Source organism: Peromyscus eremicus, chromosome X (assembly GCF_949786415.1).
Source record: "Peromyscus eremicus chromosome X, PerEre_H2_v1, whole genome shotgun sequence".
In the NCBI taxonomy this organism is placed as follows: Eukaryota; Metazoa; Chordata; class Mammalia; order Rodentia; family Cricetidae; genus Peromyscus; species Peromyscus eremicus.
Genome location: NC_081439.1, coordinates 48,631,127 through 48,655,297, shown reverse-complemented (window position 1 = coordinate 48,655,297; position 24,171 = coordinate 48,631,127). Strand labels below are relative to the sequence as shown.

The window sequence follows — 24,171 nt, the reverse complement described above, 5'->3', positions numbered from 1 at the left end:
AGTGTGACTATGAATGGCTGTACCATTTCTCCATCACCTACAGAGAAAAATGAGTAAGACCTCCAGCCTGGAACCAGGATAGAACAATTACCTTATAACTAAACAATTTGGAGCTACAATACAATTTATTATTATGTGACTGTGCCTACAATCACTATTAGGCAAACTAGAGATGAAGCATAGAAACCTATGTGTCCTAGGAATGGGCTTTCAACATCATTCATTTGGCAATAAGCTCTACACATCATTCATGATCTTTCTATTAACCTATTATTGCTGTTGTTATTTTTCTTAAATGCCCATTTAAATAACCCTCAGTGTTCTTTTACACTGATGTCAGGTTCAGCATGCATGAATTACGGAGTGGAAAACAAAAACACCAAGTCAAAGACTTTGGCTGGAGGGAGGAGATTATATGAAAATGAATCCTGCTCAATAGGCTAGCCTTGTGTGGCCCTGCACATTATTACACAGGCTTACACTACCAGGGCTCACTGCTTTATTTTCTAATCACTGTGTTTTCAAGTCCGCCTTCAATATCATTGAGTGCTAAACTGTCTTTCCCCAAGCAGGGTCAGCTTCTCTAGCCTCCCTTCTAACCCAGTTCATGCTGGGATAAAGAGGAAGGTAGGAATGTTAAAACAATAATACTATGGTCTGAGGCCAGCAACGGGTAATCAGACCCTAGCAAGGTAGATGCTGTTACCTGGGAGATTATTGGAAGAAAATGGGCTTGCATTGCCTTAGTTCATTCCCACTTTCCTTCTTTTCTCTTTTTCTTCCTGCCCCCTGTGATCAGATAGAAGAATTCTTTTTCTAGGTTTATTTCCCTAAGAGTCACTGAGAAGCTTTGCTCAGGCATTAGCTAAAGACACAGGAGCTTCAAGACTATTGCTTTTCCCACTGCTGCTAGGTTTTAAACCCAAGCACTGAACTTAGATGGACAGCCTCTGTTAAGAAAACTCCTCTAATTCAATGTGCTACTGCCAAGCCTTGAAGAAAGCCAATGTTTCAAACTTCAGTATTATGAAACAGGTAAATTAGGAGGCTATTGTTCACATGAAGAGAAGATTCAACATAGCTTTCTTTAAACAATGACTAGAATATAACAAATACAATTTGGAATACAGTTAATCTTTTGAGGAGGCAACCGAGACAAAAAGCCGAAGTCAGAAGTGGTTTGTACAAGATTCATGTAAAATTTCGAAGTACTTTGTGAACATTTCTTACAAGTATTTAGCCGGTGTGTCTTACCGTAAGATCATTCAACCTATCTTGGCCCAAATGGATAAAATGAAAGAGAAGCAAGGAGTGGCAGAGACCTGACTTTGGACTGGAGCAGCAAGTCCAACAGACATACCACAGTGGCTCACACTCCATGGTCAACCATCACCTAGTTGACTCATTTAGGGTGCTAGAGTTGGAGTATAGAAGAAAAGTGAGTTGCTTAGGTCCACACAATAATTTCAAGACAAAACTGGGACTGAATGACACAGCGGGCTTCAGTGAGTGGAGACTAGGTTTCAGCTTCACCAACTCCCAACCCTTTCACTGTGGGCCAGTCCAGTTCCCTCAGGCTAAGCCTAGGTTCGTCTTGTTGGCAGTTGATGTAGAGCTCTGGAGGCCACAAAGGACCAGGTTTGCTCTCATCATTCTGTCTTATCAAGAACCAACATACCTTTCCCCTCATCTTTCTGTCTCTGTCTCTCGATTTGTAGGCATGCGTTGCGTGCGTGCGTGCGTGCGTGCGTGCGTGCGTGCGTGCGTGCGTGCGTGTGTGTGTGTGTGTGTGTGTGTGTGTGTAAGTCAAAGGTTGATTTCGGGTGTCCTACTTAATTATTCTCTCCTTTTTGCTTGTTTGTTTGGTTGGTTGGTTTGATTTGGTTTGGACTGGTTTTGAGACAGAGTGTCTCTCTCTGAACTTAGAGCTTGTTTCATTGGCTAGATTGGAAGGACAGCCCCAGAGAGCCTCATCTCACTCCACAGAGCTGGGATCACAGGCTTGTGCTGCTGTGCCCAAGTTCTGGATCAAACTCAGATCCACATGCTTGTGTGGTAAGTATTTTACCAAATGACCTCTCTCCAGGCATTTCTACCTGTCCCTACTCCCGGTCTGACAATCTCTGAAAAACACTCTGTGACAGGACCCAGCATCCCAGAAACCACAGACTGATACTTTTGCATCTGCCAGAACCAAGCCACTTTAACTTTCCCTCTCCCTTTGCAGAAGCTATCAGATAAGAGGGACCTTAAACTTTCACTAGCCTTTCTCATACGTTAATTGAATGCAAACATTCCTTTCTAGTGTTCTCCCTTTTCCTGCCTGAAGCCAATGTTTCTGTATTGCACGGGTGCCCAACCTCTTTAGCCTCAAGGGGAGTTTCATCCTTCGGTTCTCTCGGCCACCTTCACCTCTACCTACTCCCTCTCCCACTGGCCCTTCCCTATTTACATTCAAGTACAAGTTCTGTCATCTTAAAAGAATGAGTCAACCAAAAGCGTTAGCATCTTGGATGAATGGAAGGAAAGAAAACCAGAAGAAAAGAAAGACAGATGGAAGGAGTGAAGGGAAGAAGAAAGAAGGGGCAAGCTAGTCTCCCTTGATTCTAAATGCTGCTTTCCCACCTCCGGGCACTACAGATTCTGTTTGCTTTCTTAACTCTTAGTTCAGCATCTACTTCCTCTAAAGTGTCCTTAGCCTGATGCCTGCTAGCTGACCTCTACTCACACAGCTTTACCAAAACATAACCGCTGACCATTTCCTAAATCCAGCAGGAAATTCTTCCTTCTCTCTTTTCACCTCATTTGATCTCTCTGCTGACGCTGGATGTTCTCGCGGGGAACTTACCCTCCCCTTGGTACCCTGATCTCTCAAGTCATTTAAGAAATATATTTCTCTTTCCTTTCCATAAACCTTCCTCTGTTGGCTCTTTAAATGTCTTCCTTGGGATTCTGTCCTGGGAAGATTTAAGGATAAAAATAGATTAATTTAGCCAAATTTCATGTACAGACGGGCAAGAATTAGAAATATTCTAATAGATTTAATTGCAGCTCTTCTGTTCTCCTTCCCAAGAACACACTGGGATGGTTTAGTGTACATGGATTCTGTGCTGGTTAGTTTTATGTCAGCTTGACACAAGCTAGAGTCATCTGAGAGGAAGGAACTTAAATTGAGAAAATGCCTCCAGAAGATTGGTCTGTGGGCAAGTCTGTGGGGTATTTTCTTGATTGAGTAATGTGGAGGGGCCCAGTTCATTTTCTACACTTGATCTTAGCCAAAAGGCCGAGAAGCAATCCAGTTTGTTTTCTTAATTAGTGATTTGTGGGGAAGGGTTCATCCCATTGTGGGTGGGGCCTTGGCTGGTGGTTCTGGGTTCTATAAGAAAGCAGGTTGAGCAAGCCATGAGGAGCAAGCCAGTTAGCAGCACCCCTCCATGGCCTCTGCATCAGCTCCTGACTCCAGGGTCCTGCTTTGGCTTCCCTCAACAGACTGTCACTTGGGATGTGTAAGCCAAATCAACCCTTTCCTTTCCAAGTTGCTTGTGGTCAGGTTGTTTCATCGCAGCAACAGTAACCCTGACTAAGGCAGATTCCTAGAGTTAGCCTTGCCACAGGATTGTTTGGGGTGACTGATGATTGGGTTTGCTTAGATTTGGGGTTTGTTGTTGTTATTGTATTGTTGTTGTTGGTTGGTTGGTTGGCTGGTTTCTGGGTTTTTTTTTTTTTTCAAGACAGGGTTTCTCTGTGTATCCTTGGCTATCCTGGAACTCACTCTGTAAACCAGGCAGGCTAGCTTCGAACTCAGAGTTCCGCCTGTCTCTGCCTCCCGAGTGTTGGGATTAAAGGTGTGTGCCACCATGGCTGGCTGATTTGTTTATTTTATGTGGGGTTTTTGTTGTTGTTTTTGAAACAAAGTCTTGCTATATAGTACAGGCTAGCCTCACATTTGTTAATATTCCCATCTGTCTTAATTAGAGTTCCTATTGCTGTGATAAAACACCATGAGCAAAAAGCAATTTGCAGAGGAAAGGCTTTATTTTAGCTTACAGTTTCACACCACACTCTAGCACTGAGGGAAGTTGGGACAGGAACTCAGACAGGGCAGGAACCTGGAGGCAGGAATTGATACAGAGCCCATGGAGGAATGCTGCTTACTGGCTTGCTTAGCCTGCTTTCTTAGACAACAGAGAACTGCCAGCTCAGGGGTATCACCACCCACAGTGAGCCATAACCCTCCCATATCAATCATCAATCAAGAAAATGCACTACAGACTTGCCTATAGGCAAATCCGTGGTTTTTTGTTTGTTTGGTTTTGTTTTGTTTTTGTTTTGTTTTTGAGACGTGTCTCTCTATAACCCTGGCTGTCCTGTAACTTGCTAATGTAGACCAGGTTGGCCTTGAACTCACAGAAATTCACCTTTTTCTGTTTCTCAAGGGCTGAGATATAAAGGCATGCCTAGTCCAAGGCAAATCCAAGGTATTTCTCAACTGAGAGTCCCTCTCCCCAAATGACTCTAGCTTGTGTTGAGTTGGCATAAATCTAGCCAGGCCACCACCTAGGCTCCAAGTGCTAGTATTACAGGAATGAGTCACCCACCATTAGTGTTATCCTGAGGCATCTTTCCTGATAATTATTTCAATCCACTTCCTTCTATATCCAGAAGGTGACCCACTTTCACTGTCATCAATTCGATGTCTCTCTCTTCTGTGCTGTTTCTACAATCTCTACCATCAGTTGAAAAGTCTCCCCTGAGTTCCACAAACACTAACTAGATAATAGCAAATGGAAATCCCCATGGTGTCTTCCACATCACCCACACACTCTTCCTTCTTGATGCTCACTTGCAGTGATGGCACCCGCTTAGTGGAGCTAGGAAAACTAGTCTTCCTTGACCCTGCCAACTCTCAGACTAAATTATCAAATCCTGATGCATTTGTCTCTTTAATATCTCCCAATTCTGTCCAGGTTTCTTTCCCCACTTACCCCATAACCTCAAACTCATTAACTCACATCTAGATTACTGCAATAGCCTACTAACTGAAACAGAATAGATTAACATTGAAAATACAAGAGTACAAAATTGGAGGTGGTGTTCAATGCTTGTTATGACTACCTGTATGTATATGTGCATTAAACAGTGAAGATTCCTCTTTTTTGGCAGTACTGGGCTTTAGACCTAGGTCCTCATGGATGCTAGGTGGCAAGTGGTCTATCATTGAGCTATAGTCCCAACCTTATATTGTGAATCCTCAGATCTCATCATGAACTGGCCTAGGCAAAAAGGTGTCTGAGTTTCCTTGAAAGACATATATGGCTACTGAGCACTTGAAACTTTATTGTGAATTGAGATGTATTTTAAGTGTAATATATGTACTGGATTTTAGACTTTGTATGAATAAAACAGTAGAAAAAGGCTCAGTGGGTAAGAGTACTTGTCACCCAAGCCTGATGGTCTGAGTTCAGATCCCAGAACCCATATGAATGCTTGATATGGTGGCACATATCTGTAACCATATGTGCCATCTCATGCACCCTCACACACAATCATGTATACACATACCACATGCACACAAATATATTAAACAATAGTTTTATATGGCTGACATGTTGACATAATTGTCATGATATGACATTAAATAGTAAGGTACATTGTTACAATTGTTTTCCCTTTTTAAACTGAGGCTGCTGGATAACTTTAAATTACATATATGACTTAAACTGTATTTCCATTGGATAGCACTGCTCTAAAGGCTGGAGTGTGCTGCTTACAACAGATCTTTAAGAGACCCTAAAAAGTAGACTGATCTTGTGTGTGTGTGTATCTGTTTGCACATGTAAGGGTACACATGTGTAGGTATGGAGGCCAGAGATTGACACTGGGTGACCTCCTCAATTGCCCTCCATGTTATATTTTGAGATAGAGTCTCTTACTGAACCTGAAAATTACCAATTCAGCTAGATTGGCTGGCCAGCAAGTCTGAGGGATCCTCCTGCCTCCACTTTCCCAGTGCTGGGATTATAGGTGTGTGCTACCATGCCCAGCTTTTACATGGGTGCTAGGTATCAAACTCAGGACTTCATGTTTGTAAGACAAGCTCTTTACCAACTGAGTCATTTCCCTAGCTCCAAACTGATCCTTTTCTTGTCTCAAAATATAGTTAAGGCTTAGAAAATAGAATCTTTCCCTCAAATGGTGGGACTTTTCTTAACTTGGGGATAAGGTTAACAGAGTCTTCCCTGCTCAGAAGTACTGCTCAATGGATAAAATATGGCCTTTAAGAAAACCCAAAGGTTAACAGCACCGGCTGCTCTCCAGAGGGCCTGAAGTCAATTTCCAGCAACCACGTGGTGACTCACAACCATCTGTAATGAGATCTGGTGCCCTCTTCTGGCCTGCAGGGACACATGCAGGTAGAACACTGTATACATAATAAACAAATAAATCTTTGAAAAATTTAAAAGCCAGGCGGAGGTGGCGCATGCCTTTAGTCCCAGCACTCGGGAGGCAGAGCCAGATGGATCTCTGTAAGTTCAAGGCCAGCCTGGTCTACAGAGAGAGATCCAGGACAAGCACCAAAACTACACAGAGAAATCCTGTCTTGAAAAACCAATAAATAAATAAATAAATAAATAAATAAATGAATGAATGAATGAATGAATGAATAAATAAATAAATAAATAAATAAATAAATAAATAAATAAATACATTTTAAAAAAATTTTTAAAAAGAAAGCCCAATATATTAAAGTCACACTTACAAAAATGTTCTCAAGGGATTTCAGCATCCTGGCATGCATTCATGTACCAGACTACTGTGTTCTATTAAGTGGAAATGATCTTTAAAGGTGGGGGCTATGGAGTCACTTCTTTTAGTCCTCTCCACATCACCTGGCATATTGCTGTATTTAGAAGTTGTCACCCCTTGAGTGGCTGTGAATCTGCTTGGTAAGAGACTGAGGTTCCTCTCAGTTACTTTCTAAAGTCCTGTATCGTTTGGATGCTTTCAATCCCCCAACTGTCTGAATGATTAGCTATGCATCCTTGTGATTTCTATATGCCCAAACACCAAAATAAAGCAAAGTACTGATATTTTATTTGACTTAAGCTTTTTTTCCCATAAGAAGTTTAGCATTAGACAAATGAGTGCTTGGAAGAATAGTAAGAGGAATAAATTCATTGATTCCATGGGCAATACACCTGACAATTATCAATCGGTAAGAAATGGATGTTTTCTTTGGACAGGGATCAGCAGGAAGACTTCTAACAAGAACCTTGGGCAGAATTCCAGTTGGCCACAGTAAATACCCAAGGAAGCTTATGTTCATTTATTTGCACCAATGCAGCACATTAAAAGCATCTTGCTTTTAAAATGCATGCTGCTCTAAACAGATGGTGATACTAGTAAAGGAAATACACTGAGAGCTGGAAATCCAGTCATCTTTTTGAGTACCAGTGGGGAAGTATCTACATCCCAACTGACATAAAGCACCTTCTGCAAGACAGCAGTCTCTTGGCGCTTCTCCACGTTGAAGTAAAACCCCAAATGAACTCCTGCTAACGTGGCATATTGAACCAGCCCCTTTTTTTTTTTAATTTCCAAAGCATTCTAAGTTGATCAGGGCCACATCCATCTTCATGGAAGTGACCATTGTAGGCTAGAATTACAGCTTCCTTCTGACAACAGAATGTACCCCAAAAGAACTTGACCAAGGTCATTAACTAAATCCTCAAGCAGACAGCTTTTAGGACAGCTGGTCCTTGTTAGGAAGGGTTTATGGAGCCCCTGCTGGTCCCAGAGGATTTGTCCAGGCATAGTCAGAGGGCTGGGGAGATTTGAGGACAGTCCATGCTTGAAAGGAGCGCTCCTCCCTCAGGAGTTAGGTTTCCAAGGAGGGTTGTTACATCATATCACCCAAGGCCACTCAGATTTTCTTCTTCACATCCAAGCTTCTGAGTCACGTTGCATCATATTTAAGCAGGAAACATTACGGAGCAGAAAACCAGTAAAGAGTAAATATAATAAAATGAAAAGTTCTCAGAAACATCTCCAACTGGATACCATGGTAATAAGGGTAATAAGGTTATACTCCTAAAATATAAACTACCATAAAAGTGAAATAATTTTTAGTGATTACTTTTATAATTTCTTCAGCAATGCAAATTTATTCTATTTAGTCCTCTCCTTTTGAATTTTTCTGCAACGCGGAATAAAGCAGCTGGAAAGACTATATGTTTTCCCTTCAGAAAAAATTTCACCTTCAGTAGTATAAATACCATTATAGATTTGCACTTAAAATATGGATCCCTTTAGAGCCTTTTTTGTTCAGGAAATGCCAGCTTCTGTCTTCCTCAATGACTGGAAGACAGGACCTGACATCTGAAATGGAATTTGAGTATGGAGTTTCATTCCTAAACAGGCCTCTCTCAAATCCTTCATGAACTTTCCAAAGTTACTTATGCAACTCAATCTCCCCACCCTGTAGATGGCTGTATCACTAGTGACCCACATATGATTAGCTTGGTGAGTGGACAAACACAGACTTAATAGCATTGGAATGATGGAATTATTGGCAGTGCTTTATGATCAACAGAAAGAGCTAAAGAACCCATTTCAGGGCTGGAGAGATGGCTTAGAGGTTAAGAGCACCGACTGCTCTTCCAGAGGTTCTGAGTTCAATTCCCAGCACCCACATGGTGGCTCACAACCATCTGTAATGAGATCTGGCGCCCTCTTCTGTATACATAATAAATAAATAAATATTTTTAAAAAAAAAGAAAAAAAAAAGAACCCATTTCATTGTGCTGCTCCTCTTCAAAAAACTTCATTAAGTAGTTAGCATGTGCCTTAGTTACCGAAGTAAAATCCCAGGCAAAGAAAATTTAGCTGTGATAATTAAATAAAAATTTAGAACATAACCAACTCCACAGTGATCAAAGTTTGCTCCTAAGAAGAAAGAATCTTCATTAAAATTTAGTTTAAGCCAGTATGTAAACTGCCAATTTCAGCAGCCCATGGAACCTTTTTATCAAAGTAGATCAAAACAATTATTTCAACAGTTCAGTTTTGGGACATACCTCTCATACCTCTGATGTGCTTGTATCACCCACCCCCTCCAAAAAGACAGAAGAGACTATATCTCCCTTGAAGAATATGTTCCACAGGAATGAGCTTGGACTTTTCAGGTATATTGTTCTGGGCTTAGTGCCCAGCTGTGACCCTTCAACGTGGCAAAGGGAAGTTACTTATATTCTCTGAAGGCATTCTCTCAAGTCCTTATTTCTGAAAATGGGTGGAAGGTGACAGTGTGGCACCTGAGAGGAGCTGTCAAAAGTGAAAGTGAAAAGGCCACCTGAACTTGATTATCTGTGCACACCTCTCTCAGGCCAGCAAACCAGGGAGCAGAGTAGCTAAAAGATGAAAGAGAAAAGATGAAAAGAAGTAATAAAAACTGGTGCTGGATCACGCCTTTCTCTCCGGTGCCCTCTCTTTATCCAAACATACATGGTTTCAAGTTTTTGTATTGCATTTACTTAAAAATATATATTGTGGGAGATTTTGTAACACACCTTTAGTGGTCAACTTTTTTCCCACTGCGAAAGCTTGAACTGTTTAGTGGTTCAGAGGGGGTAGCCACTTTAGTAACCAACTTATCAGAACAATGTACTGATATAAGACGCTGCATGAGGTATGCCATCCAGTCACTGGATAAAGGGCTAAGAAGCAGTTAATCCTAAATTACCCTAAAAGCATGCTTCAAGACATAGAAACTGCTCTAATATAACTTCCCCTGTTTTTCTGATTTCAGAAAGTTGATCCAAGCCTGCCCTCAAACCCTTATTAAGAAATAACACTTCCATAATACGTTAGCATTGAAATCTGTAAGTCCAAGTTCTGTGGGGGCTCACAGAAAATTCTACACCAAAAAAAATTCTTTAAAAAAAAAGTCTCTCTAGTGTCAAACTCCACAGCCAATCAAAACATTTTACGTTTTAACTTGGGAGAATCACTGAAAAAAGGATCCCTCCAGTGTGTGTCTTGGATTTGGGGGTTCAAAGAGCAGTTTCCCCAAGTTCTATAGGACTTCAAGCCACAGGAAACCCACAACCCATTTGACATGTTTTTAATTCCTTGAGGCTACTTTGTTGAAGTGTTTGAGAAGAAACTTCCCCATTTATCTAAGGGATCAGAACCAGTGGCAGAGAAGCTGATCGATGGAGCTGCAGTTTCTGAGAAGGAAGCTCGAGTACCCTGTTTCCATACTCTCATTTTTAAAGGCATGCGTCCCCATTCTAAATAAATGTAGCCATTGCTTGACTAGAAACCTCCAGTACCCTCCGAAAAGGTTCACGTTTCATTTTAAATGCGCATTATTTCTATATGCATCCTCGAGGGACCATTTATTTATTTTGAAAATATCAAAGGAGTGGGGGAGTTTTGCTTCTATGTCGTTTTCGTTTTTTCCAAAACAGACATTAGATATATAGAAAGAAAGAAAGAAAAGAAAAGAAAGGAAAAGAAAAGGAAAGAAAGAAAACAGTTGAGGAGGACAGATCATTCCCGAGCTAGAATTTAGAACTTCACCGGGGAAGCAGTCCAAGGTTTGTGAAGAAGAAAACCATTTTAAAAACTGTACTGTAGGATTTTCACCTCTAGATGACAATACGCCTAAAAGGGGGGAAAAGATCATTCTTTCTCCTCCCAAAGCACAAAAAAACCGCACCATATCCCGAGAAGCCCGTTTCCTACCCGACCAATACAATAATGCTTTGTAAGCTGAGAACTGTGTCCGGTATCGGAGCTAAGTATAAACAGCTGAGAAGGATTAGGCTGCCGCTCCGTTCTCATTTACATGAAAATCCTGTCAGCATCGTTTTTTCCTCGCTGACTGCGGGCACAGAAGGAACTCTTTTGTGCCATAGCCACGCATACATTTCCATCCTTTGTCTTTACTTACCAGTCGAGGCTGTGGGCATGTGTGCTCTATTTCCTCCATGGTTTCTGAGGGAGGCTCATTGGAAAGGGATTTTGGGATACCTGTTTCTGACTCAGCATCAGTGGTAAGTACTGGCATGGCCAGTGAATGCTCCCTCCGGCTCTACACCCTCTGGGAGTCTCCTCCCAGGCAGAGAATGTTTTCTTTGTCACGTATTTTTCTCTTCCCTACCCATCCCCCTTCTTCTTCCCTTCTTTTTGTCTTCCCTGGGGGGAAGTAAAAAGGTTACCCCCCCAACACACACACACACACACACACACACACACACACACACACACACACACACACACACCACCCCTTTCTCAGAGAAGCCCAGAGGCAGGGCCTCAGTTTATCACTATAACAACCAGACAGCACTGGAGCGTCTGGTGCGGATACAGTATCCTCATTTGCATGGAGCGCGCTGGTTGGTTACTGTCATCATAGTACCACTCCACCTGGGAGCGGCCGGGGCCCATTGGCTGGCCTGCTGTACCCACGGGGCCTGAACTTGCTGTTTTTGTTTTTTGTATTTAATTCACTTCTGAAGGTCTCTGTCCGTGCCTGGTAAGGACTCCCTGCACTTCCTAGATAAGATAAAGCTGTTTCCTGAGGTGCCCCAGACGCCTCGCTAAAGAGCATAGCTATAAAGGACCGTGTCTCTGGCATGAGTGTATGATGCAGTTGTAGTCGGAATATTTGCTAAATAAGAGTCACTCTGAAGACAGAGCCACTTTAAAGCCCCAAACCACTGGGCCAACTGCCCGCTGCCTCCGAGAGCTTCTTGGGGAATTCACTGAGGGCCCCTGAGTGTTCACCCTCTGGACGGCATAAAACAGGAATGCTGGCAGATGCCTAAGGCCTGTTGTAACCCTGGAGTCTATCCCTGGGGCTGCTACAAGAGGAACTTTGAAGGCGGTAGGTTGTCTTTGCCAGCCTTCCTGCCAGGTCTGCCTGCCCTCTCTTCCTCCCTCAGCCAGTCGTTCCCTCTCAGTCTTACCGTCAATTGTTCTTCAGTACTCTTATCTAGCATCCCGATATTCCTTCCTACAGTATAGGACCTATACTCTCATTTTATCAGTTCCAAGTCCCTTCTCCTAAGCACCCTGCTCTCGTCCAAGTGCTTATGGCAATCCGAGAAAAAACACAGAATGATGTGTCTTAGTGTTTACATTGTCCTGGAACATCAGTTTAAGAGGAGCATTCTGAAGACACACGCTCAAAGGAAAGAACTTGCAGAGGTATTTGTTCTAGTGAAAGGCCATGTCTAATATTAGTAAGAAATAAAATCACTAGTATTTATTAAGCACAGATGCAGTGCCAAGTACTGTACTTAGATCTTCCTTAATCTTCATAAGAACCCAAAGCAGATCCTATTATTATCCCCACTTTATAAGTGAGAAAATTGCAACTTAGAGTAATTGCTTAGGGTCTCAAAGTTCATAAGCAATGGAGCCGACATTTGAAGAATGTAGGGTGGGGAGCAGAGATGCAGCAGGTATAGCAGAAAGGAACTAAGGAAGAAGTCACTTAAGACAAATCTTGTGCTTCTAAATCTTTCATTTTTGTCTCTAACCATGGTTTTTATCCAAGTGTGGTCCCAGACCAGCAGTAATAACATCAGAATCACTGCCAGGGAATGTTTTAGAAATGAAAATTATTAGTTCCATGACAAATCCAAAACCAAACTTTGTAAGTTTGAGATGGGGCCTGTATTTGCATTTTTAATGAGCTTCTAGGTAATTCTAATGCCACAGGTACAGAGACCATAATTTGAGAAACAGTACTTCAAAGGATGGAATAAAAATACCCAGCACTCTAGAGGCAGAAGCAGGTGGATCTCTTGAGTTTGAGGCCAGCCTGGTCTGCAGATGTGCTACACAGGGAAACACTGTCTCAAAAAACCAAACCAAACCAAAAAACAAAAACCTGGCCATTTAAGTCAGGACGACATCACTTGACAGTGTATTACCTATGCTTAAGAGAACTTAGGGACTAGAAAGATGGCTCAGTGGTTAAGAGGAGATACTGCTGCTTTTGCAGAGGACCTGAGTTCAATTGCTAGTACCATTATTGGACACCTCACCGCTGCCTGTAAGTCAAGTTCCAGGGAGATACAATGCCTCTGACCTCCCCAAGCACCAATATTCACATACATACACACCTACCTCCTCCACAGACACGTGTACACACACATAACTAAAAATATCTTTGAGTGAAAGACAACTCTAGTAATGCAAAAATCCCAGCAACTATTGGGTCATCTCAAGAGGGGTCCTTTCCTTCCTATTCTACCTGCCTTTCTAGAAACCCAAAACACCTCAAGCTACAGGTTTTGCTCTACTGAGGTGATCAGTGTGTAAGAAGCAAACCCTGCACTATATTTTAAAATAAAAAATCACTTTATTGTAGTGAACTCACAAATGAAAACATCATACAACTAGATTAAGGTAGCCACTCAAACAGTCCCAAACTCTATACATCTCAATGAACTTTTTCTATATGGTTAGAATAGTCATTCTGAAACCCCTGAGCTTCACTTAGGCTTTTACACTTTTCTTCTTATTTAAAAGCTCCTTTCCTCCTATGGTGGATGATGTGAGAGTGCCATTGTCATTCTTACTCTTGACATTTTCCATCTGGATTTTTTTTATTTTATTTTATATTTTTATTTTATTTTACTTTATTTTATTTTATTTTGCCTTAGGGAAATGGTTCTCAAACTGTTATGTCCTGAAAAGCAGCAGCAAAAATCCTGGTAACTTGTCAGACAGTCTCACCCATCTGAGACCTGCTGAATGAGAAACTGAGGTAGTGGAGGCTGGGAATCTGGGTTTTTAAGAGAAACCCCTGGTTTAATAGGTATTGTAACATATGCTAAAGTTTGTAAACATTGGGCTACAGTCACATGTTCACACTGGAAAGCACCTAACTCCCAGGGTAGTCTGGGTCACTGAGCTGCCTATAGGGTTCTTAACTGGTCCCTGAATTTCTTCTCTAGACTAGGAGGCTCACTGCAAGGTAGGAAGTTTGCTTGCTTAGTTAGCTAAGTTATGATGTCTAGCTGGTTCCTGAAGCCCTCTTGTCCCAGGGCCTGGACCACAGCCTTGTACCCCCAGCCTTTTCTGTCTCTAGATGGGAAGATACTCTCCCCTCTCCTGTACTTCTTTCCTTGTCCCAGCAAACCAAAGGCTGCCTCTACACAAGATGCCGATCTTCATTGAGTAACCTATGTCAGACTCTTACTCATTCTAAGTTCTTGAACCTGGCAGCTCAGGCTTCTAGCTTCCCTGGGAGCCAGTTCTATAACCAGGGCCATGACTACTAATGCTATTCCAGCCTAGTCTTGGCTTTTTCTAGCCCCTTTCCCTGCAGCTGGTATTATAGACGTGTGCCACCATAAGTGGCTACATTACTCTTGAAATTGGGTAAAAGAACATTACCCTCATTCTAAAAGGCATCAAGAGCTAGGGGTGAGGCAAGACTGGCTAGCACATGTGCAACTAGAAAGGTATGTGGATCTCAGGGCAAAGAAATAAGAAAGGTGAAGTAAGGAGTAAGGGTGTGGCTTACTATCTGTAATTAGTAGAGGTAGAGGAAATGTCATAGGGCAGGTTATTTAGAACCCTCCCCCTGAGGCACATCTAGATTCTATAACCTCTCCCTCTCTTGTTGAATTTCATTTGAGTCACATCCCCAGTTGTCCCTCTGTGGCTCAAGGTTAAGGTCTAAACCTGGACAGTCTGGAGAAAACCAACTATATTAAGTAATGAAACCCATGCACAAATCCTTTTCATCTACTCCAGGAAAATTATGGTAATAAACATATTTCACAATGGAGAGCATCTCACCCTTTTGTAGTGCTTTCACTCATTAGATGATATCATTGTAGCACAAAGTTTAATACTTAAAAATTTCAATGATTCAGAGTGATTAGTTGACTTAGCCAGCATTACATAGTAAATGATAAAAGTCTAGATTTCTTGAATCAAAGTTGAACTTTCTTTTCCAATAAGCTATACTGGTTCACTGTTCAGTATAACTAGATTTACTTTGTTAACAAAACTGTTGGGTGATTCAGGTATATATCGTCATCCATTATATCCTTTATTCCTTTTCTCTTGAAGTCATGAAACATGAAGCACTCTTCACTTTGATTCATATAGTTCATTTCAAATCTGTACAACCATGGATCTGAACTTACGTTGGTGCTCATGTTTACTTATGATAGAACAATCAAACATTTTTGTTAAGAACAAGGTTCATACAAGGCCATGATCCATAAAGACCACTGGGAGAGGCATAACATAACTTCAAAACTTATTTTTTTGAAAAGAAAAAAGTTCGAGAATATAGAATTAAAGTGCTTTGTTTTGTTCTTAAAAATGTATTTTTTTTCTTTTTTCAACTTCTATAGTAACCAAGAAAAAGTTAGCCTTCACTCATTTGACCAAAATATACTGTTTCTGAGCACGGTTTTGTGGCACTAAGGGGCAACTGCATAAACCCAAAACATCAATATACTGTATAATGAAAGTGTGGCTAACTAATTCTCATCTAACATCTTCTATCTAAAATAAACAGGCTGGCCAGCTGGCGCAATAGGGAAAGGCGTTGCCTAGCCTGATAACCTGAGTTTGGTCCATGGATCCCAGAAGGTGCAAGGAAAGAACTAACTCCCATAAGTGGTCCTCTGACTTCCACACACATGCTGTGGCGTGTGAGTGACAGATACACATGTGTGCCCCCCCATACCACATAAATAAATAATTAAAAACTAAAAAAAACCCCAAAAAACAAATATTTGACACTTCAAGTTCTTGGCACCAAAGGGGACAAACAGCGGAGCATAGTGGCTGTACCTGTTTTTGAGAAAGTCTTGAAAAGAAATACAATTTTTTCCTTAAAATACAATGCATTTATCTAAATACTGATGGTTAAACTCAGTAGAAGTATGGTATATATTTTCTTTCTATTGTAAGCCAGATATAACAGGGATTTGGGGCAGAAATTAGAGTTGCTATTAGCTGTAAAAAATCATTCTTACTGACATTAGCAGCTGTGTAGTCAGTAAAGAATTATTGTTGTTATCACTTGGTGGTATTTATAAACACTTTTATATTCTAAGTGCTTTACAATCACTTATTGTCTAATTAATATCTAATCATCTGTTTACAAGTAATAATCACACATGTAGTGCAGTTTAATCAAAATTCCAAGTGCTGCCGCCATCACACTCAGGAAGCTGTGTAAATTTTGGTCCCTCCCTCATGGGATTTGAGTCTAACATGACTGAAACACATAATACTATATACAAAAATGGGTAAAAATTCCCCACTTGGATTTGAGCATATTTTAAATGTAAAACTTTTGCATACTAAATTCACTCAGTGAATGTCAGCAGATGTCTTAGTTAGGGTTTCTAGTGCTATGAAGAGACACCATGACCACAGAAACTCTTATAAAGGAAAACATTTAATTGGGATGGCTTGCTTACAGTTCAGAGGTTCAGTCCATTATTGTCATGGTGGGACATAGCGGAGTGCAGGCAGACATGGTGCTGGAGATGTAGCTGAGAGTCCTACATCTTGCAGGCAACAGGAAATGGTCTGAGATACTGGGTAGTATCTTGAACATATATGAGACCTCAAAGCCCCCCTCCACAGTGACATGCTTCCTCCAACAAGACCACACCTACTCGAACAAGGCCACACTTCCTAATAGTGTCACTCCCTTTGAGGGTAATTTTCTTTCAAACCACCACAGTAGATAAGTAAAACTCTTGATAGTTTTTTACATGTAATAGCTTAATTTCATGCATCTATGAAATTAAATTTTTGTTTCCTTAACCCAAAAAAATTGAATGGTAGTTTTGATAACTGTACGAAGCCAGACACCAATTTATTGCAACTGCTAGTCACAGTCACAGTTTCAGCGATTTTAATGAAAATCAAATCTACCAAAAGTGGGTGAAGGACCTCTGAGGTAATTCAACCAGATTCAAATCTAGACAAAGCTACAACTGGTATGCTCACCTGCCAGTCTTCATTGTTTACCTTAAATGGGTGTACTGCTGTCTCCCTTCGGTATCACCATGTTATTCTATATGGAATCATGGGAACCATGAAAGAATTGGAGTATGTGAATGATATGCATAGTAATCTGTTTTTTTTCCATTCCAATGATTTTTCTTATAAGTAGAATTGTTAAGTCAGAGTACTTGCCTTTTCAAGGCTTTTAACATTTTTTTGATACTGTAATCAAATTATCCCCCAATTGTTTGATCACATTTTCATTTCCTTACATCCACTTAAACAACTGTCTTCTTTGCTTAGTATCTGCCATAATCAGTTCTATTATTTTTGTTCATTTGTGTTTTTTTTTTTTGACAGGGTTTCTCTATGTATCCCTGGCCATTCTGGAACTGTAGACCAGGGTGACCTTGAACTCAAAGATTCACCTGCCTCATCTCCCAACCTGGGATTAAAGGCATGCACCAACACCTCCAGGCTTCTATTCTTTCTTTAAAAAAAAAACAAAAAACAAAAAACAAAAAACAGGGTCACACTGTGCAGTTCAAGTATGACCTTTCTAGCTTACAAATATCCTGACTCTACTTCCTGAGGTTTAGGGTTACAGATGTGCCACACCATGCTCAGACTCAGTTTCCCAATACTGCATCACATAATGTAGAGTCCTGAGGGTCTTCCCAGGAGTCATCCAAGTATGGCACAAATGAGTCTGACAAGCTATCAAGATCATATGGCAGGTTAGATGCAATCATTTACAAATAGATTGTCATTATGATCCTTGGATTTGATACTAACAGATTTTTAAATGTGTTTCCAATGTGACTGTCTTGCAAAATCTGCACTCAAAATCCTTGAATGCCCATTGAGTTGGTTGAATTTTCTGTTAGTTTCCTAACAATTTATCACAAAGTTTAACTATGCAGATTTATTATCTTAAAGTTCTGGACCAAAGTCAGAAACCTGAAGTGAATCTACCTGGATTAAAAATCAACATGGCCACATGATTGCACTTTGGGAAGCTCCAAGGGATAATCTGGTTCCCTGCCTTTCTGACTTCTAGATGCTGCCCACATTTCTTGGCCTGCTTTCTTCCATGGGCAAGCCAGCAATCATATCACTCAAGCCTCTGCATGAATAATCTCATCTTCTAAATCGCTGGCCTCCTTTCACTTAGAAGGACTCTGGCGATGTCCTTGGGTCATCTGGATAATGCAGAGAGATTTTTTCCCACCTTGAGATCTTAAATCACATCTGTAGAGTCCCTTCTGCCATGTAGGCTAATGTATGTAGTCCCAGCTTCTGAGGAATAGGGCAGACATCTTTGGGAGGCTGATGTCCTGTTATTCTGCCTGCTACACATTCCTTAGTGGGAGCCTGACCTGATATCTCCTATCGAGATATTCAGAAGAATACATTGCTTGTAGTTTCAATACTTAAAAATTATGAGACCCTACTCTGTATCAGATGCAGGCACTATGCCTAGTGTGCAGATAACAAGCAGTACTTGGAGATATTAAATGATTTTTCCCAAGGTCTCAGAGCTTGTGCAAAACTGAGTTTGAAATTCAGGACTGGGGCACTTCAAAGGCTCTGTTCACTGCACACTTGCTTCAGTATCTCAGCATTTGCAATGTTCTGATCAGTTTTCTCTCTTTGGATAGCCTTCGAATTGAAAGCTTTTCATTTAGTTTGGATGACATTTAATGATACAAATTAGCCAGATAAAAGCTTTTAGTAAGCCCCATATATCTCCTATTTTACTCAGTCAGAAGATGTCTTTGTAGAACATCATCAGGAAACACACATTGAAGATGATACTCTGCCTGAGGGATGCAGCTCAGTCTCAATGGTTCAACACTTGAGTGTGTGATAGCCTCTGAGCTCTATCCACAGCCAGAAAAGAAAAGCTGCCTTCACAGCTCCCATACGTCTTTCAGAAAGTGGCATTGCCATCACCACAATACAAGTTAGTCTGCAATGTGAGCTGAAATGGATTCATTAGGCCCTCTTCTCTGGGAGTAGTGTGTAAATCTCCAAAAGATAATAGCCGGCCGGCACAAGCAAAAATTATCTTCCCCAAGCCCCACCAGTATACTAACTGCCCTGATGGTTTTGGTTTTTTGTTTTTGTTTTTATTTTGTTTTGTTTTGGTTTGGTTTTGGTTTTGGATTTTTGAGACAAGATTTCTCTGTATAACAGCCCTAGCTGTCCTGGAACTCGCTCTGTATACCAGGCTGGCCTCGAACTCACAGATATCCTCCTGCCTCTGCGTCCTGAGTGCTGGGATTAAAGCTGTGCGACACCACTGCCCGCCAAATGTCCTGTTCTTAAAAAAAGGAGCCTAACACTTCAACGTTTAAGTTCCTTCCTAAATAAAGCTTTGCATCATCTTTGTTTCACTCCATAAGGTTCTTAGGATAGATATTCTTGGTTGTCAACTTGACTACATCTGGAGTCAAACTAAAACCCAAATGGCTGGGCACACCTGCTAGGGATCTTTCCTTAACTGGGTCACTTGAAGTGGGCAGACCCACTTCTAATCTGTATCTTTTAGGTGGGGAGACACACCTTTAACTCAGATCTTTTGAGGTGGAAAGATCTTTTTCTTTTTCTTTTTCTTTTTCTTTTTTTTTTTTTTTTTTTTTTTTTGTTTTTTGAGATAGGGTTTTTCTGTGTACCTTAGCTGTTCTTGGTTGTCTTGGAACTCAATCTGTAGACCAGTCTGGCCTTGAAGTCACAGAGATTCACCTGCCCCTGCCTCCCAAGTGCTGGCATTAAAGGTGTGCACCACCACGGCCAGGAAAATCCATTTTTAATCTTGTCCACTCCTTCTGCTGGCAGCCTATATAAAGGAGAGTGAGAAGAAAGCTTGCTCTCTCTTTGCCTGCTTGCTCTTGCTCTCCTTGGCAAATCCATTCTTTCATTAGCATCAGAGCTTACTTCTTCTGGATTCTGGCATATACTGAAGACCAGCAGAGACATCCAGCCTCATGGACGGAATAACTACTGGATTCTTAGACCATCTATTATTAGATGATGGCTATTGTTGGACTAACTGGACTCACAGCCCATAAGCCATTCTAATAAATTCCCTTTATATATGTTTATATACATATAATATATATTCATGTTGCTCTACAACTGTGTTACTGAACTCCTGTGAACTTGGACAGAATTGTAACATATATGTATATATATGTATATGCAACAAATATATATATATATATATATACATACACAGATATATTCATTTTTTAAGTTCTCTTCCTCTAGAAAATCCTGATTAATACAGTTCTCCATATTGATTATATAGAGAATTACTTGGAGAGTTTTCAATAACACCAAGGCTTGGTTTTAATGCCCTAGAGATTCTGGTCTAATAGACTGGAGCATAACATCTGGAAATCAGACACGGCAACACACACCTGTGTCTCCATACTTGGAAAACTAAGGCAAGAGGGTTGCTTCAAGTTCAAGTCTAGCCTGGCCTACACTGTGATTTCCAAGCCAGCCTGGGCTATAGAGTGAGCCCCTGCTTCAAAACAAAACAAGCATAGATTTAAACATTTTTTTACACTTATTGTGTGTGTGTCTGTGTGTGTACTCACATGTGCTTGTACCACCATGCATACATGGATGTGACAACTTGTGGGAGTTGGTTCTTTCCTTCCACCAGGTTGATTCCTGGAACTGAATTCAGGTTTTACTCAGGTTGGCAGTCTTAATGGCAAGTACCTTTACCCTCTGAGCCTTAACCCCAACTATTAAATGTTTTTCCCCAAGAATCCTCATTATGAGCTATTTTCATGAGGAAATAGCTATTATTATTTGTGTTCCCAAAAGTTTGCTATATAAAAACTTCCAATAGGCCCCAAAGCAATAATTTAAACACCTAACCTACTAAAGTATTAGGAGGAGCTATGTAAAATGACTCACTAACCATGAGTAGAGTAACTGTATGCAAGCCAGTGGCCTTCTGCAGAAGCCCATAATTGCTATAAACTTTTTTTTCTTGAGTAAGTAAATAAGTGAGCATTGGATAAAATAGTATCAAAGAAGAGTAATCCTTTTTTCCTGAAAAATAGTAAGTTGAATAACTTCACTATCATTCAACCATAAGAACTCAAAAGGAAGAGAACCTACCATTGTTCCACACACTTTGGGAATTTGTCTTTTGAAATTTCCATCATGGCAACTCATCAAGATGACTCATGAAAATCAGAGATTCTAATTCAGTGGGCCCATCAATTTGAATTTTGTCCAAGTTCACGTGTGTTCAGCAACACTCTTTTGAGCAATTATGAAAGTATAGTAAGTACAGAGACTTAGGAGGTAAAACTGTTGCTAACAATGTGCTCATGAGTATCATATATCAATCTTTTTTAAAATGATAGAAAATGTGAAAAGAACTTGGGATCCAACTTGAAGAGACATCTGCCAGCCAAGATGAAAAACTCAAACAACAATAAGAATGAGAACTTCGATAGATTGAAGCCTCCCAAATAAGTTTAAATCCACAAGTTCATAGTACTATGTCAAGAAAAGAAGGAGCACAGAATGACTGGGGTCGTCTGTCACCACATTTGCCTGGTGCGATGGTGCAGGTCTGTGACCCCATCACTTGGGGAGATAGACAGAAGGATTAAGAGTTCAACGTTATGATGATTTGAAGGGAAATACTCATTATGGGACTGGGTTACAACAGTATAGAGAAGTCTGATGAATTGAAATCCTTTGAAAGGTCCCACAAGTCATGCAAATATGATGCTGATCTCCACTCCCATGTTAATTCAAATAAAAACATAACTATGCTAACAAGAATCATTTGAGACAGAATTTGATTTAGGCATACTAGGTTTTTAACACCATATGTAGGAAAAAATGATATTTGAGTTGTATAATGGATATGAAAAGATTAAAAAAGAGATTAATTCCTGATCTGTTTGAGTGGTGTTTGGGACTACTTCTGCTGTTCCTGCAGCATATCACCATCAGCATATTCAGCAAAAAATTTTATATGTGTATACTGATCCTATCCTGTAAATAATGAGAAAAAATAAAGAGGAAAAATACTTCCACAGGAAAAAAAAAGAGTTCAAAGTTATTCTTAACTACATAGTTAAGGCTGGATGCAAATGCACTATGGATACAAAACCACCAAAACCTTCACTTGTCTGAATTGGAGGGTGCTGGATATTTTGAAAATTGGGGGCTAGAAAAAGGATCAAGTGTTTTATATTTTGTTACAAACCTTTTCTATCCAAACTGTCCCTCTGAGCCATCAAATAGGGAGGAGGATCTCATCTTAAAATGACTGCTGAAGACGGTAATGAGTTGCTCTGCTTCCTTGCCGCTAATGAATGATTCAATCTAGGCATTGAGCACTAACTATGGATAACATGACAGATAGACAAGCTCAACTACTCTGTGCTTCTGAACCATCTATAAAATAGTCCTCCAAGGAAACAGAACCTGACTTTGGCCACACCTCTTGATCTCAGAGCAATTTGCAGGAAATACAGAGGGGATAAAAGAAGTATACTAATACCCAGGGACACAATCAGCAAAGTCCAGATTGGAGAATATTCTGCAGAACAAGCTTTGCCTCTTCAGCCAAACAATGGCAAGAAATCCATTGATTACATAAAGTCCATAAAATAGCAACCAATGTAGAGCATAGTCTTAGTATTTAAATTTCAAAACACTAAAAAATGATATTTATGTGACCATTAGAAATTGGACTAATTTCTGAATGGTATGAAGACATTGTTAATTTTTTAGGTGTGACAATGGCATTGCATTGTGCTTTTGCTTTCAAAACTATTTTAGAAATATATACTGAAAAAAAAGAGAAATATATACTGAAATGTTTGCCCTGATATAATGTTTGGATGTGAAAAGTGGATTAAACTCTACATCAGTGGTTTTCAGTTGGGTGAAGTTTTGGCCCTAAAAAATTTTAGCGATGTCTAGAGACATTTTTTTTTTTTGTCCACTTGGAGGCTAGTGCTACAAGTGTCAATGGAGTGAAGGTACAGATGCTACTGAATGTCCTAGAATGTTCAGATCCACTATGCGATGAAGACCTTGGATCACACAGAGGCTTGAGGTGCAGCATATAAGAATATTGGAGAAGGACTTGTGATCCTCCTGTCCCAGAGATTGGGAGACCTGTGAGGAGCTGCCTCCAGACTATCTCCCTTGGAGATCCTTATTTCTTTTTTCTGTCACAAGGTGGTTTCTAACCACTTCTTCCCTTCTTTGGGGCACTGGGCTTTCTGTTTTGTCTCTCTCAGTATAGAGCAGCAAAAGCAAAATTACATAGTTTCAATCTTCATTAGGCTTCTCGGCAATGGGAGTCAGGGCCTCTGTCCCATTTTGTTTTAGCATTACCCTTTCTTCTGTGGGACACAGGGTTACGGGGAGTTAGTGACACCAGCCATTGTTTGTTTTGCTGACTATGGAAGTGATAAACTCTCTGAATCTAAAAGTGGCCCATTGTATTTTTACCAGTCAAATCAGCCAGACCTTGGCCTAGATTTTGTAGTGTGCGTGTGCATGACAATTATCCCACCCAGAATGTCAATAATAAGAGGCTGAGAATCTCCTGAATGAGCAGGATGGGCTGTGAGTTGATTGTGCTGAAGCAAGGTAAGGAGCACATGAACATTAAAAAGGGGAATATACAGCTTTATCTAAATGTGTATAAGTTGGAAACTTTTCTTGAACAAAAACATATTTTTAAAAAAGATGACTACTTGGAGTGGGAGAAATGGCTTAGCAGTTACAAGCAGTGCTTGCTCTTCCAGAGGACCCCGATTTGGTTCCCAGCACCCATGTGATAGTGTAAATTTGCTTGTAACACTAGTTCCGGGAGATCAATGCCCTCCTGTCCTCTTCAGACACCAGACCACAGTGTATATTCATATGTGTAGTCACTCACACATACACAAAAATAAAAACAAACCTTTGAAAAGATAAATACTGGTCCCTTTGCTTTATTATGTATCCGGCATTCTAAATGCATCTATCCAGGCAATATGTATATAGGCACAAGAGCTGCTGTCGGGCTTCTGGCTCCACTACTAAGTTCCAGAATGTGTGTTCTTGCGCATGTCTCTTCACCTCTGTAAGCCTCAGTTCCCTCAAGATAAAATGAGGTTG

At 40.5% G+C, this 24,171-nt stretch overlaps 1 protein-coding gene across 1 annotated transcript in view; it reads right to left on the bottom strand.

Annotated features, from left to right (window-relative positions):
• Positions 1-11,257, bottom strand: part of Pcyt1b (phosphate cytidylyltransferase 1B, choline) — a 72,481-nt gene extending 61,224 nt beyond the window's left edge. Inside the window, exon 1 of the mRNA XM_059250928.1 lies at positions 10,958-11,257. Within this exon, the coding sequence (XP_059106911.1) occupies positions 10,958-11,074 (117 nt within the window). The 5' untranslated portion in view covers positions 11,075-11,257. The remainder of the gene's footprint in view (positions 1-10,957) is intronic.
• Positions 11,258-24,171: the final 12,914 nt, after the last annotated feature.